Source organism: Bombus bifarius, unplaced genomic scaffold (genome assembly GCF_011952205.1).
Source record: "Bombus bifarius isolate JDL3187 unplaced genomic scaffold, Bbif_JDL3187 scf7180000008166, whole genome shotgun sequence".
NCBI classification, from domain to species: Eukaryota; Metazoa; Arthropoda; class Insecta; order Hymenoptera; family Apidae; genus Bombus; species Bombus bifarius.
The window spans coordinates 1,683,011-1,697,544 of record NW_022884488.1 but is presented as its reverse complement, the minus strand read 5'-3'; the positions used below and the strand labels follow the sequence as shown (position 1 = coordinate 1,697,544).

Below are 14,534 nucleotides of genomic sequence, written 5' to 3'. Positions count from 1 at the left end.
CCCCTCGACGTTCTTTGAACGGTTATTATTTGTCCTTGCCGGTGTATCAAACAGTATGGTTCCTTTTGAAGTTGGACGTTATTAGAACGTTCCTTCGTTGGTAGAAATTGGTAGAAATGAAATCGTTTTTTGGCACCTAACAAAACGGAATTAAAATTACTAGATGTTGGATTGCTAACCTTATGTGACTACTCATTTGAATAAGAAATTGTCTGGACCTTATTTAAGAAAGGTATTACAGGAGTACAGAAACATATTGAAAAAAGAAAATTAATTGAAGAAATTAATAAGGGATTAATTTGTTATTTAGTAAATTCGTATCAAACTACAGGAAACTGTAAGGTTAGGTGTCTTGATAGAATGTCGGCAGAGGAATCTTCAAATTTGCGTTTAGGACCTGATCCTAATGTCAGTTATCCGATACAAGTACAATATTGTGGAAATTGTTCTCTTCCCATCGAGGTAAGGCAATCTTAAACAATTGGTATCTGAAATTTATACTGTATGACAAAAAGTTAATACTTGGATTTTTTGAAAATGTAATTCCCATTTGCATCACAGTATTGTGAATATTATCCAGAATATGAAAAGTGTAAGCAGTGGCTAGAAAGGAATTTACCAACAGAATTTGAGAAAGTTAAATTAGGTAATTATAATTTCTATATTGTTATTCTAAATTGTAAGTTCTATTATCATACTATAAATTTTATTTACTTGTGAGCAGTGGAAGATACTACTACAGAGGCAGGTGGAGGTGAAGATGAAAAGAAACGACAAAAACGTGGTGGCAAAGGCATGCTTAAGACAAAGAAAAAAGAAGATGTTCCAAAATTAGTGACCGTATCTAGAGCACCTAGAGGGAAAAAGAAATCTGTTACAGTTGTTACTGGTCTCAGCACTTTTGGTAATATAAAATGCTTATTCATAGCAATTCATTTTTTTTTCTAAACAAGATAGTTGCTTAGCTGTAAAATTAAAACTTTATGCATATTAATTTACAGACATAGATCTAAAAGTAGCTGCAAAGTTTTTTGGTAGTAAATTTGCATGTGGATCTAGTGTAACAGGAGACGATGAAATAGTTATACAAGGGGATGTAAAAGATGAACTATTTGAAGTAATTCCAGAAAAGTGGCCACAAGTAAGAACAATAATTGTTTTTTTAATGATATTAAAAATACACAATCTATGATATTTAACAAATTTTTAGATTGATGAAGATTCCATAGATGACCTGGGGGATCATAAAAGATAATGAGCAAACCGAAAGTTTATTTGCACAATGTATTTAATATTATATCATTTCCATTTCTGTTTAATATAAATAAAATGTACATAAAGTATATAAAATGTTTTTAAGAACTTTGTACAGTTAAAGTAGTAAAACCATGCTATCCATCTTGTTCATCTTCACCTAAGAAATTTCCTACTACTTGAAGTAAAGAATTTACTTCATCATCGGTCAAACGGTCTTCACTATCCTCTATAATCTAAAAAATATATATATACATAATTATATGTACTTTCAAATATTATATTTCTTATCACGCATTTTATATTACCAGTTGTATTTCAAGAGGTGTTGTAGGACACATATTTAAAAGAGTTAATTTCTCGCACTTTGTTAGTTTATAAGGTTCCAATGCTTGTAGAAGTCCTCTAATTTTTTCAGGTGTTTGCCTTTTACATGGAGTCTTTTCTAAATATCTTATAGTCTGATACGTTATACTTGCCAACTGATTTTGTTTCATTTTTTGTTTTTTATTTGATTTTATATTTTGCAGAATATTTAGAACCTCATAATTGCTTAAACAAGCTGAGCAATCTTTGAGCCTAACATAAAATTTATTCTGAAAGTTTTTAATAGCTACTCACTAAAACAATTATAAATACAAAAAGATAGTTACTCACACTTCCATATTAAATATTCAAACAATATTTAACTGTGATTCTCTCTTATATTTCCAAATCACAAATATATAGTAAGGTTAGGTGCTCATATTTATTGTTATTCTTCAGATACAAATATTTGATTCCAATATAAGTATATGTCGTGTGCATGACACGCGCTCAGGGACCACAGCTGACTATAGTTATATTTTAGATCTTGCAAGACTGTATATTGGTAAGTTGTAGCCCCCATACGTTACTTGATAGTTATAAAGATAAAAAGCAAAATATATTTACAGTGTTATTGATTAGTTACTATTATTTAACACTTTCTGACATTTAGCGATTAAATATTACAATTTAATTAATAAAGGAAGACGTAAAGAGAAATATATAATAGCATTTAATTGCTCATAATTTAATTGTTCATAATTTTAACATTCTAAATAGACGTAAGATAAATTATAATTAACTATTTAGCAACGATTATCAAATTTTATTCTGGAAAATATTTAAAATATTTTATTTCAATTCTAAATATTTTTTTTTATTTCTTTTTATTAAATGATTTAATATGAAACTGATATTAATCGAAATATATATAAAATCTAATTTTAGCAACTCTAATTGCAAAATTATTTTCATTTAAAACTTCACAATTTCCTTTAAATTTTATAGAATATAAAATGAAAGATATATATATATATATATTTAATTTCATTATAAAATGTACTACAAATTCAATTCCAAATATCAAACTTTATATAAAATTCTATTTATTAGCAGTACAAAATACTTAAAAGTACATATACATATAATACATACCATATAGAGTTGAAATAAGAATACAATTTTCGTTAAAAATTTGTACGATATCCTTATTTTTATGCATTTATATGAAATTTGCGAGTGCAAAATTCCATTCTTAAACAGAATGCATTTGAGATGAAAAGTTATATAAAATATCCAACTAATACTTGATAGGTAAAACAATTTTTACCGAGATCCTATTTTGTTAATTATATTCGCAGGAATATAAATTTGCATAAAAATCCGCAATCTACTCATGTTAAACCCTTTCAAATTTTATGGTAAGCCTCATATTCACTCACAAACAAATTTGAAGAAATTTTAAGTCGCGGGCCTCTAATACGATAGTCACATACCTGTGAACATTAACACGACCTCTGTACGGAATCGTCTGACATCTTGCAAAGGCAACTGTACGTCTGAGTGCGTACTCCGTAGTGTTTTGTATTTTGCAAGTATACACTACCATCAGTGTGGTGATTCGAGTTAATGATTGATGTGATTCATAAGGGTGGACAAAATGTAGACCGATGACCGAGGTTGATTAAGTCTTTGAAGAAGATCGTCGGAGAATAGGACCGATACCGAACAGAAAATCCTACGGACCGCAACTTTTCTTACAACACGTATCGATCTCTCTCTCCGCAGGCAATGCATCTTCCTAGCCTGTCGTGCTATGTTTATAAACTGTTGACCTTGCTTGTTAAAGATCGGTGAAAGATTCTCGATCGCCGAGAAATTACGATCAACAATGGAAATCGTCGGCGACTACGAGTACAACACGAAAGATCTGATAGGCCACGGCGCATTCGCCGTCGTCTTCAGAGGTAGACATCGTAAAGTGAGTTTTCTTGTTTTTTTTCGATCATTGAAAATCGTGATCGTCAATGAAATTATAAAAAGGAGTGAATCAACGAAACTTTGATCATAATTGAAGACCACAGATAAAGAACATGATAAGCTTATTTGTTTTGATTTTATAATTTTGATGCTAGTTTCCTCTGTAAAACATGAAAAGTGTGATTTATTATGTTTCTCTCCCGTGATCTTCAATTACATGTGTTGGTGATTACATGTGTTCCTTTTTGTTTTGTGGAAACTAGATTTCACCATCACAATTGAAAACAACAGAAAAAGAAAATGATAAGTCTATTTGCATTGATTTTATAATTTTGATGTTACTTTTCTCTGTAAAACATGAAAAGTGTGATTTATTATGTTTTCTTCAGTGATCTGCAATTATTATATGTGTTGGTGATTATATATGGTCCTTTTTGTTTTGTAGAAACCAAATTTTGTAGTGGCAATCAAAAGTATCACCAAAAAAAGTTTGGCAAAATCACAGAATCTACTTGGAAAAGAAATCAAGATTCTGAAGGTTTGTAATTTGTGCTATTGTATCTATATTTTGAGATACATTTAATGTTTGTATTTGACTTATATTATAAAAGAATTGCCTTTACTTAACTTATAAAGAAACATGATCTTTCTCATGTTATTCACCTGAAATAAAAAATTGTAAAGTAATCGTAAGATACTTATGTATCTTACACTAATTATTAATAAGAACAATAATATTTGCTATAAGGAAGTTTGAATGTTTAAAACTAATACATATATTTTTTAATAAGAATTATCTGTGGTTAAGAAACAGTTTAAATGTTTCATATTTCAATAACAACTGCATAATGAGTTTGGTTGCTGACTGAAACATTATGTTTCAGGAACTAACAGAATTACATCATGAAAATGTTGTTGCATTATTGGACTGCAAGGTTAGTACAATGAGAATTAGCACATAATACTTACGTTAGTAAGCATTAAATATCTTTACTTTCTTTGTAAATATTATATAATAGTATTGATATTGGTTTAATCATGAACTTACTGTTTAGGAGTCTAATTATAATGTCTTCCTGGTTATGGAGTATTGTAATGGTGGGGATTTAGCTGATTATTTAAGTGGTATGTTTTCTATAAAAAAAAAGTCTTATTAAAACATTGAAATGATATTTACATGAGCTAAAGATCAACTATATTTACTCTATTATTTCATTTTTCATTAATTAGCAAAAGGAACTCTTTCTGAAGATACTATCAGAGTGTTTCTAAAGCAATTAGCAGGTGCGATGAAAGCACTACATGCCAAAGGTGTAGTTCACAGAGATCTTAAACCACAAAATATTTTACTCAGTCATAATTGTGGTAAGGCTTGTCCACAGCCACATCAAATAACATTAAAAATTGGCAAGTATTTATTTCTTTATTTCTTTAATACGTATTGTACCACATGAAAAAAAAGTTTAAATTTATCTAAATTAAAGGGATAAGTAAAGAAAAAGGGTTCTAAATTATACTTTTCTGTTCCAGCGGATTTTGGGTTTGCTAGGTTCTTACAAGATGGTGTAATGGCTGCAACATTATGTGGTTCACCTATGTATATGGCACCAGAAGTTATAATGTCACTTCAGTATGATGCGAAAGCAGATCTCTGGTCTTTAGGAACAATAGTTTTTCAATGTCTTACTGGGAAAGCTCCATTTCAAGCTCACACACCTCAGGCTTTAAAACTGTTTTATGAGAAAAATGCAAATCTTGGACCTAAGTATGTTGTAATATACTTATGTGCTTTTGCTGAAAAGAGAAGCTTATATTCATTTTCTTTTTTGTTTTAATTGCTTATATTTTAGAATCCCACCCGGAACTTCACCTGAGTTATCAGATCTTTTAATGGGCTTATTAAGACGTAATGCTAGAGATCGTATGCCTTTTGATGAATTCTTTGGACATCCTTTCCTTCAAGGTTCCAGGGAAAGCCCTAGTCCAGTTCCTGCTGAACTTCCTGCTTCTCCAGGAACATTAGCGATTCAAGAAGGAGCTACGGCTGTTACAAGATCAGAGCCAGAAACAACCAGTCCGTGTTCCAGCCCTGAAGATGACTTTGTGCTTGTGCCAAGTGATCTCAGTAGTGACACAGACAATAATCCCAACACACAACAAGTAAAGTACGTAATTTAATAACATCTTATACAAAAAATTTCTATTTATCTTTTATTTTATTTATTATTATATGTGTTTTTAATATTGTTATTAATTGATTAGATATATCAAACAAACTAGTAGAGAGGCAGTGAGTCCACCACGACCATGCTTCCTTCCCATTTCTGAGCCAATTCCCGTTCCATCTCAAAGAAGTATTGCACAACCATCATCTCCTTCTACAAATGTACGATCGGGAAGTAGTGTTGTTCCTCGCTCGCAACCTATAAGTATGAAACGCAGTGTGGATACTCATAGAAGTCATGCTCCTGATATTGGCTCTCTTAGTCCACCCAGTGTTCAATTTGTCATTGGTACACCACCCAGTAGAAGGTATACTAATTTTTTATTGGTATAAATTATTTTATTTGTCGTATGTGTATCATCTTTTTTAACTGTGATTATTTTCAGATTAAGTGAAACACCTCCACCACCAAATACGTGGCAAGTTAGTCCTGTTGCAAGGCATTCACATACTTCCAGTGGGACGTCACCATTAAGGCGTTCGACTGGAAATAATAGTGCATCTTCGCCATTACTAACAGGACCGTTGGCAGTGTTAGGTTCTCCTACATCGAGAGCATTTCAGGATAATAACAACACATTGAGGCATTCGCCAGTTATTCCTTTTGGAACAAGAGCTGTTACACTTCCTGAAATATCTGGTACGCATTTTATATTATTTACAAATTGTTTGTGCTACAGCAGGAGAAATATTTTATGTTAAATTAGTCAATATCTTCACTCTTTTTTTTGGTACTATATTTACAGAGGCGGGTAGTTTCCAAAATCTCTTACCAGAAGTAAATCCTACGATAACAGATGATCGACCACTGACGTTCTTTGCACCTGAACTTCCAGAGGAGACGCTTTTGGAACGAGAACACAACGAAATATTAGCGAAGTTAAACTTTGTTGTTGCATTATGCGAATGTGTATGTGAAGTAGCAAGAACAAGAGCAGGACCTTTAGGTGCGCCTTTGGGTGGTATCGAACAAGCAAGCACTGCTGCAACAAGGAGGAGAGCAGAACAAGTAATTTTACTTGTTAGAGCTCTTCAGTGGCTCAGTTCTGGACTAAATCTTGCAACTCAACAACTTAACGCTGGTCGGTTGCAGCCAACTACTACCGTTAAAGAAGGTAATTTTCGTTTATTATAATTATGAATAATTATTGTATATTAAATATAATAATATATAGAGATGATTATATTTCAGTTGTGAATACAATGAACGAAAAATTCAGAACGTGCCTCTCAGAATGTAAACAGCTCAATAGTGCTGGGCTTCTTCATCAGACAGGAGCTACTGCAGATAAAATTCTTTACAACCATGCCATTCAAATGGTAAGTATCTGGGAAATTTCTTTTACTTTCTTTTTTTTTTTAACTAGGTAAAAATATACCTATGAAATAGATATATTTATGAAAAACTATATTTTTAACAGTGTCAGTCAGCAGCACTAGACGAATTGTTTGGCAACCCTGCAGAATGTTTTCAGCGGTATCATACAGCACAGATATTGCTCCATTCTTTATCGCAACATGTCAGCCACAGTCAGGATAGAGCCCTCCTTATTAAATGTAATTTATATATTTTTTTTATTGTAGAATATATATTCCTATTTTTAATCAAGATATTAAAATGTATATATTTTATTTTAGATAAAGATGCTGTTGAAAAACGCCTATACGTACTTCAACAACAAGGTTACATTTATGCAACCGATCCTACATAGCGCTTGTGAAAAATGGCAGCAGAGTGCAGCGACCCGCCCAAACCTGTACCGTGCTCGATATCTCTTTTCTGTAAGATATTCTGCCCTATTCTGTATAAAAACTGTTAATTCATTAATCATTAAGACCTTGCTACAAAGATGACATTGTAGAAAGAAGCAAATTTAAGATAACATATATAGTAACTTTGTTAGATCTTACACAGAATAGGGTAGATTACCCCGTGGAAGAGTACGAAAGTGATTCTGTACAAGTTTCTTTATATGATTTATTAATAATGCGAACAATGAAATTAAATTATATATATAATATAGATATTATATTATATATATATATTGTAATGTACGTATGGTTGATTAACTTTATGACTAACCTTTATTTCATATCAAACAATAAACATGTGTATACTAATAGCATTGTGCGTTCAATGCAAGGCATGTTTCTTATCAAATAAGATAATAGTGATATAGTAACTGTTAAAAAAACAAGAGTAAAGTATTGTTTTCATTAGGTGATCTATATTAATGTTGTTTGCTACAGAAGTATCACCAAGTATATTATTTTTTCTTTTCATCCACAGCTGGTTCAATACTTGGTTTGTTATCCTTATAAATTGTGTAATTCAATGCTGTAGCAAGAGTAGCCCATGCTAAATATGGAATAGTCAACCAACCAGCAAGTGAATTCACATGATAAAAACACATACCCATTGCTACAGTACTTCCCCATAATAAAACAATTTCATACAAAGCCTAAAAGCATAAAAGGAGATAAATGGAAAGGTAATTAAAATCTGTGATATATTTATTTCTATCAAAATACCCATTTTATCTTGTGTAATCCAAAGAACAGTGGTGTCCAAGACCAATTTAGTATTAAATTAGTTCCATAAATAGAAAGAGGTACTATTGCTTCCCTGAAACCACCACCATCTCTCCATACTAAATATGAAGAATACCCCATTGTGCAATAAAGGGTTGTCCATACTGGAGCGAATGCCCAGTTTGGTGGAGTCCAACATGGTCTTTTTAAAGACTGTTAAATATGATTCAAAACATTTATTATTTTATTAAAACTAACTTCATTTGAAAAGAATTTTAATGTAACCAATGGTCAAAAGTGAAGATACATTGTAGTATATTAAAAACGAATGAATCTCTCTGAAAAAGCGATGTAGGGATAAAAAGAGAACGCTACATACAAGCCTCTTGTGTTTTTCTCTAATAACGCTTACAATAAATATGAAAGCACAACACCGATCAACAAGCAGCGTTAATGTGCATATCTCATTAGACAAGGACAGAAGGAGCTCCTATGCAACGTTTTTTTCCTATTCCTATATCGCATGTATTCACACGATAATATATGATTCGCGTGTTCTGTTCTTAGATAAGAATCTCTATCTTACAATATTCTTTAAGTTGCTGAATATATGAGATTTTTTTCAAGCATTTAATATAATAAAATAAAACGGAGAAATATATAATTTATTTAGAAATAAATCCTTATTTTAACCGAGTAAAAATTGAACATAATCAATTTTAATTAATAGATACAGTAATCGGGACTTTTGTTATTTTATTAGAAATAATATTCAAAACTAATATTTGTTAGTATATTACAAAGTTTTATACCACTCTCTATGTATATTTGTTCATAAATTAAATTTATTGGCTAAAATTTTCTGACTCCATGTTCCACTACTGGTTTTGAGTAGTTTTAACGATTAATCGATTTAATTACCTCATACCAAGGTTTGATATTTTTTCTAGTGATATAACTTCCAGCCCATCCTCCTATATTCGGATAAATAACAGCTGCCACAACCGGCCAAGATATTTTTACAGGCATTTTACTTAGAAGGAAATATTATTTGACTATTTTTCAAAATACCTGAACATAGATTGCAGAGAATAGAGAAAATGCGTTTATTACGTTTCGCGACTGACGTCTTTCTAGTGGTGTACTTACTGCTTACACTTACTTCGAAGCACTATCGGCACACCTACACACTTTTACTTGTTACATCCGTTATTACGTACATTGGTAACAATGATTGCGATGAATTTACATTGTCATGAATACTTATGCAATGTAATGCAATTAATATTATAAATAAAATTACAACTATCATATAAAATCATATATTTCTCATACATGAGATAAAAACATATTATACACACATTTAATAAAAATAACGTACTAACAATAATGAATTGCAAAAAAATAGCTTCATTACAGATAGGATATTTCATGATTTTTTTACGCAATAAATCGCTATTTTTTTTTTTATAAAATTTGGAATGTAAGTTGATATATGTATTTGCTATTAGCTATGAGATTGTTTTATTTTATTGATTTTCTGCATCAATAGAAATATAAGCACAAATATACGTACACGGTCATGTACACACGTATGATTGAAAATGTATTATTTTATTTAATATTAGGCGAGTTACATATTTTTATTTACATATATAATTTAATAAATATATTAAGAACAAAACAAATAAGTTTATATTACACAAATGTGCAAAATGTCATGCATGATAATTATAAGTGACTATTAGCTGTAACTAGCATAAGTATCCCATGAGTATACGGGTGTGTGCGTGAACATATATTGTTCTAATTAAATTGTCATAATAGTACATAATAACATGCACACATATAGGCGCATATGTATTCCTATGTGAATATAACATTACGTGTGAGACCATTTTTCTTTTTCTCTTGGTACACGTACAAGGTATATTTATGTTTTGACACAAACAAAATTTGTTTATATATCATTTCTGAGAGAAATAAATTTAAATTTCAACATGAATTTAAATGTTAGCAAGTATAAAATATAACATCCTCAAGGAACACTTTTTTAGAAGATAGAACGTGAACAAATTTTTTACTAAATTGCTACATAAAATTGCTGTTTTAAAAGAGTATATTAATACACTTTAATTTTTTCTTAAATTAATAGTAAATACGCGTAATTTTGTTGATATCTAGAAAAGTAAACTTGATGTGGAAAGGCATACAAAAAGAATACTTCCAAATAATTCATTTCTACATTACAAGTTAGTACATATATTTTAAATGAGTCTTGTGTTAATGAGAGTGATAGAAAGACGACAATCCATGGAAGAGTTTTCCAGTGTTTTGTTTACTTTTGGTTGGTATTCTTTAGTCAGAGTTAATCGATATATTTATTTTATTTGCATTTCTTCATTATAGTTCTGCCTGACATTTGCATTTTTCTTATTCGTGAATATTCATTCCATATTTCATTAATCTTTTTATCATACTCGACTGATTAAAAAACTCTCGTTAATTTTATTTCACTCGCATTTCTGAGCTTTCACTTCCTTTTCCCCATTTACTTCCTTTTTTCGTTCAGTTTTGGAGAAAAATACTCCAGCAAAGTGATATTTAACGCGTTCTCTTAGTTTTTGACGAATTACCATGGTAGTTGTTATTGTATTACCTAGGAACAATACCAAGAACATACCACTAAGAACTGGAACATGCCATGTAGCTTCTGGATGGGATACTAATGTGTATAAGACATATGCATTGTATAACTGAAATACATATCCAACAAAAAGGAATGGCAATAAAAACGATAATCCACGCCACATCCATGAATGGAAACCTTCGATAGTAATATCCATATTATGCCTTTCACCTAATGCTTTCAACCGATACAAAACACCCCGCTGATAACAAAATTGCAGAGACTGTACTACACCTGCAAATAAAACATACTGTATTTTATGTAAATAAATGAAATTGTTGGATAAATTTTTGATAAATAACATACTGATGTAAACATTGAACCACATAAATTGTTGCCTAAATGCGTACCATGGCCCTGTGTTAGGCCATACTAATAACAGACCAGATACTACAGTCGAAAAGAAATGGTGAAATCTCCACCAACCTTTTATTCTTGAACCATTTACTTTTAATATACTTTCCCTTATTGTCAATGTACAATAATACCAGACTAAAAGGAACATAAAACTAAGTTCCAAAGTTCTGCAACAGATATTACCAATAAGAGGTTGTTATAAATATACTTTCTGTTTCGATACAAAATAAATAATATATATTACCTGACATTAGTTACCAGATTTAACATAGATAAAATAAAACCGATTACAGAAAGGACTAATTTAAATTTTTCATATTCATCTTTATATTTGAACCTGAAAGATAAATGAGATGTTCAAATATACGTCCTATAATGTTTTGTCTGTTGGATAAATGACTATTACTGTCATCCTTACTTATCATTTTTGTTTAAAATGGAAACATTAACATTGCCTAAAATAATTTGAAGATATGTGCCATTTGGTTTTGGTAATGTTTGTTCTATTTCATGTAACTGCTGCTTTCTTTTAGCCATCTCTTTGCTTAAACTTTTTTGTGCTTCGCTCGCATGTAACCTAAAGTTAAATGAGAATATATTCAATTATTTGAAGAAAATTAATTGAGAAAGTATATACGTACTAAAACAATTACTTACTGTTTCAATGATTTTGATATTATACTCATCCGGTATTTTTGGTGAGAAATTCCTTTCAAACATTTTGCTTGAAGTTCACTTACTTCCTCTAATTTTGCAAGATATTCTTTGTTCAATGCCTGTTAACAAAATTGAAATATTGATGACGTTGAAACATTATTAATATTCAAAATACCTCACACAATATGGAGAAATATTGTTTGTTCCAAATGTATTGATTAAACAATGAACAGTAAAGAAAAGAACAAAGAAATGTTTCGTGATAGTATTTCAAACACGTTTATGAATATATTTTCGAAAAAAGGGTTTTTTAATTTCAGGAAATATTATATAAAAGTATTTTTATGCACCGGTTGCGATTATGGATAAATAAAAAATACACTTAACCTCATAGAAAATGGTCCAACGTTTAAACCACCGACAACATCAGTACCCAGGATTAACAAAAAATTATCTTACTTCTAATTCCTTGTACTCTTGTGCTAGGTCGTTCCAGTCTTTTAAACAGGATTCAACATCAGTATCCATCGCAGCAAAAAAAAAAGGGACGATGGCCAACGAGTAACGACTCACTAAAGTTTCAGGTACGCAATGATTTGCGGTGTTCTTATAGACCTGAGTCAAGCACTTCCTCGTGCATCTAAGTAGCGAAGGAGAGCTCTGGAAACAGTCTCTTATTAGTTGTGCTAATCTTCGAATATATGATGAATATGTATTTCATATTTAGCATAGAGAATTTAAATTTTGCAATGTAATTTGAACTTCATCCAATATTAAAATTTATTTATTTTTTATTATTAATTTTATTTTCAATGTATATTTATTTGGTACATTTCTTTCTTCTAAAGCATTTTAACAAGTTTTATCTTCTAGATTTTCGCAAACCCAATGGAAGATTTTGGAGAACAGTTTTGATAACGCTCATTGGTTTCTATAAATAGAAGATTAAAAGTTTTAATATTGCATCAAAATATTTAATTAGATTTTTCCAATTTATATTTGAATAGTAAGAAAAGTTGACTTTTATGGAATTTTATTTTTATGAAATAATGAATTAAATATAATTATAATTGCTAAATTTGCTGAAATATATTTGAGTTATTTGTCAGTAAAATTGGGCATTTCACTACTGTCCATCTTACATAATTCAAGTGATAACGATATCACATTCGTTAATTATATTTAATACACAATTTAAATTTGACTATAGCAGGAATTACTTAAATAGTATTAGCATGGTGATAAAATCGATATATTTTTATTAATGTGAATAATTAAGAAACATATAACGAATGAATATTGACAAATTTTGTAAGAAATAAAATTACAAATTTACATCTAATACATTCTATATATTCTGTAATATTCTCTGCATTTCGTATGTTAAGTTGTAAGTATATAGTGTATAGCTACAAGCAGAAAAAATTATATAGCTATTAAAATTAACAATATCTTCTAAAAATATTGGGAAACATTGCTTCTCCGATACATAATTCTAGATTAGATCAAAATCAAATAAAGTTTTTTCCTCTTAATTAACAAATTATTAATAAAAACATAGACGCAGGTCATTTTTTCAAACTCTTTGACTATATAATGTTTACCTATGAAGGTTACTGTTTATACTTTTAGTAGAGTAATTAGACATTTATTAATTTGAACTCGTATTTCAAATTTATCAATCATAAAATGTCAGCTGATCGAGCCACTGTTCAGGTAAACTATCGGTAGAATCGCCATTTGCGAACAGTACCATACAGTCGGTGAATTTAACCCGCGTCCTGTTGTATCGTTGAACACGCGAATTTTTTCACGGTCGTTGACCAGACAGCTCCACCGATCTGCGAAGACAAAAGTGCTTTGCATTCTCTGGTAAACATGTTCCTTTATATTCATCGCACTTCATTTTGACTGTTCAACGTTGATCTTCTGACCCAACGCGTAAAAAGTATCACCTGCCTGAACGTTTCTTCATCCGTCGTGGAATACACGAATTTCAATGATAAGCACTTCTTCAGAGATGTGTTAATTAGTTTCAGAAATTAGTCGATGATTAAAATATAATAGAATTTTTAATAACAATAAATAAAATTTTCTTTCGCAAATTTTTTGGATGTATGATTACAACAGTATGTATAATTGTGGCATTGCATCATTAAGTATTGCCTGAATGAGCATTACACTTTAATCACTTTCATGATGTTGTAATTATGTGCAAGATATCAAATAGTTTTCAATTTGTATTAACATATAAGATATAAAATACAAACAAAATACGATACGCGTACTGCTTGATAAAAAATTTCAAATGAGGAATTTACAAAGACACGAGCGTACCGTTTGAAATAAGATGAATTTTACCAGTGGCCTCTTTTTACAGTGGATCTATTTTGTTGTAGTATTCAAAAGTAGATATTCTATCTAGATGGAAAGTATCGAATGTATTATTTATAAATGCTATTGTCCTGTTCAAAATCTTCTCACCTTATTCAATTTTACATATGTAAATATCTTCTTCTTATCTACGTAAATTAC

At 30.2% G+C, this 14,534-nt stretch overlaps 5 protein-coding genes across 9 annotated transcripts; 2 read left to right on the top strand and 3 right to left on the bottom strand.

Annotated features, from left to right (window-relative positions):
* The first annotated feature begins 76 nt into the window (after positions 1–76).
* Positions 77–1,366, top strand: LOC117209211 (density-regulated protein homolog). 2 transcript variants are annotated; one of them, XM_033450927.1, is made up of 6 exons: positions 77–232; positions 311–462; positions 562–646; positions 725–904; positions 1,002–1,141; positions 1,211–1,366. In XM_033450927.1, the coding sequence occupies exons 2-6, from the start codon at positions 361–363 to the stop codon at positions 1,253–1,255; spliced, it is 552 nt and encodes a 183-aa protein (XP_033306818.1). In that variant the 5' UTR covers positions 77–232; positions 311–360; the 3' UTR covers positions 1,256–1,366. The 2 variants fall into 2 exon arrangements, with proteins under 2 accessions (XP_033306818.1, XP_033306819.1); XM_033450928.1 differs by having other exon boundaries at positions 85–232; positions 332–462.
* On the bottom strand, positions 1,271–2,094 carry LOC117209213 (DNA-directed RNA polymerase III subunit RPC9). Its single transcript, XM_033450930.1, has 3 exons — positions 1,912–2,094; positions 1,563–1,833; positions 1,271–1,490 (listed from the first exon to the last, which is right to left on the bottom strand). Exons 1-3 carry the CDS (start codon positions 1,917–1,919, stop codon positions 1,392–1,394), a joined length of 378 nt encoding a protein of 125 aa, XP_033306821.1. The 5' UTR covers positions 1,920–2,094; the 3' UTR covers positions 1,271–1,391.
* A 978-nt stretch (positions 2,095–3,072) lies between these two features.
* Positions 3,073–7,887, top strand: LOC117209207 (serine/threonine-protein kinase unc-51). 2 transcript variants are annotated; one of them, XM_033450920.1, is made up of 13 exons: positions 3,073–3,541; positions 3,986–4,078; positions 4,425–4,475; positions 4,596–4,665; positions 4,771–4,947; positions 5,071–5,305; positions 5,391–5,705; positions 5,803–6,072; positions 6,151–6,404; positions 6,511–6,879; positions 6,942–7,084; positions 7,186–7,321; positions 7,403–7,887. In XM_033450920.1, the coding sequence occupies exons 1-13, from the start codon at positions 3,452–3,454 to the stop codon at positions 7,474–7,476; spliced, it is 2,277 nt and encodes a 758-aa protein (XP_033306811.1). In that variant the 5' UTR covers positions 3,073–3,451; the 3' UTR covers positions 7,477–7,887. The 2 variants fall into 2 exon arrangements, with proteins under 2 accessions (XP_033306811.1, XP_033306812.1); XM_033450921.1 differs by having other exon boundaries at positions 3,074–3,541; positions 6,957–7,084.
* Positions 7,888–7,972: 85 nt separating this feature from the next.
* Positions 7,973–9,500, bottom strand: LOC117209212 (translocator protein). Its single transcript, XM_033450929.1, has 3 exons — positions 9,218–9,500; positions 8,297–8,509; positions 7,973–8,226 (listed from the first exon to the last, which is right to left on the bottom strand). The coding sequence occupies exons 1-3, from the start codon at positions 9,323–9,325 to the stop codon at positions 8,032–8,034; spliced, it is 516 nt and encodes a 171-aa protein (XP_033306820.1). The 5' UTR covers positions 9,326–9,500; the 3' UTR covers positions 7,973–8,031.
* A 468-nt stretch (positions 9,501–9,968) lies between these two features.
* On the bottom strand, positions 9,969–12,663 carry LOC117209210 (transmembrane protein 120 homolog). 3 transcript variants are annotated; one of them, XM_033450926.1, is made up of 6 exons: positions 12,387–12,663; positions 12,000–12,118; positions 11,761–11,919; positions 11,587–11,679; positions 11,292–11,509; positions 9,969–11,219 (listed from the first exon to the last, which is right to left on the bottom strand). In XM_033450926.1, exons 2-6 carry the CDS (start codon positions 12,026–12,028, stop codon positions 10,810–10,812), a joined length of 909 nt encoding a protein of 302 aa, XP_033306817.1. In that variant the 5' UTR covers positions 12,029–12,118; positions 12,387–12,663; the 3' UTR covers positions 9,969–10,809. The 3 variants fall into 3 exon arrangements, with proteins under 3 accessions (XP_033306817.1, XP_033306816.1, XP_033306814.1); XM_033450925.1 differs by having other exon boundaries at positions 12,459–12,663; XM_033450923.1 differs by having other exon boundaries at positions 11,412–11,509; positions 12,459–12,658.
* Between the last annotated feature and the right edge of the window lie 1,871 nt (positions 12,664–14,534).

Bases quoted from the DNA above. Each gene is read 5' to 3' on its own strand.
- LOC117209211 (XM_033450927.1), top strand. From the start codon at position 361: ATGTCGGCAGAGGAATCTTCAAATTTGCGTTTAGGACCTGATCCTAAT. The intron at 463-561 runs GTAAGGCAATCT...TTTGCATCACAG, and splicing joins ATTGTTCTCTTCCCATCGAG to TATTGTGAATATTATCCAGA. The intron at 1,142-1,210 runs GTAAGAACAATA...ACAAATTTTTAG, and splicing joins TTCCAGAAAAGTGGCCACAA to ATTGATGAAGATTCCATAGA.
- LOC117209213 (XM_033450930.1), bottom strand. The intron at 1,491-1,562 runs GTAATATAAAAT...TATATTTTTTAG, and splicing joins CACCTCTTGAAATACAACTG to ATTATAGAGGATAGTGAAGA.
- LOC117209207 (XM_033450920.1), top strand. From the start codon at position 3,452: ATGGAAATCGTCGGCGACTACGAGTACAACACGAAAGATCTGATAGGC. The intron at 6,880-6,941 runs GTAATTTTCGTT...TAATATATAGAG, and splicing joins AACTACTACCGTTAAAGAAG to ATGATTATATTTCAGTTGTG. The intron at 7,085-7,185 runs GTAAGTATCTGG...TATTTTTAACAG, and splicing joins ACAACCATGCCATTCAAATG to TGTCAGTCAGCAGCACTAGA.
- LOC117209212 (XM_033450929.1), bottom strand. From the start codon at position 9,325: ATGCCTGTAAAAATATCTTGGCCGGTTGTGGCAGCTGTTATTTATCCG. The intron at 8,510-9,217 runs GTAATTAAATCG...CATATTTAACAG, and splicing joins ATATCAAACCTTGGTATGAG to TCTTTAAAAAGACCATGTTG. The intron at 8,227-8,296 runs GTATTTTGATAG...TTATGCTTTTAG, and splicing joins GATTACACAAGATAAAATGG to GCTTTGTATGAAATTGTTTT.
- LOC117209210 (XM_033450925.1), bottom strand. From the start codon at position 12,527: ATGGATACTGATGTTGAATCCTGTTTAAAAGACTGGAACGACCTAGCA. The intron at 12,119-12,458 runs GTAAGATAATTT...TTTTGTTAACAG, and splicing joins AAGAGTACAAGGAATTAGAA to GCATTGAACAAAGAATATCT. The intron at 11,920-11,999 runs GTAAGTAATTGT...ATTTAACTTTAG, and splicing joins ATATCAAAATCATTGAAACA to GTTACATGCGAGCGAAGCAC.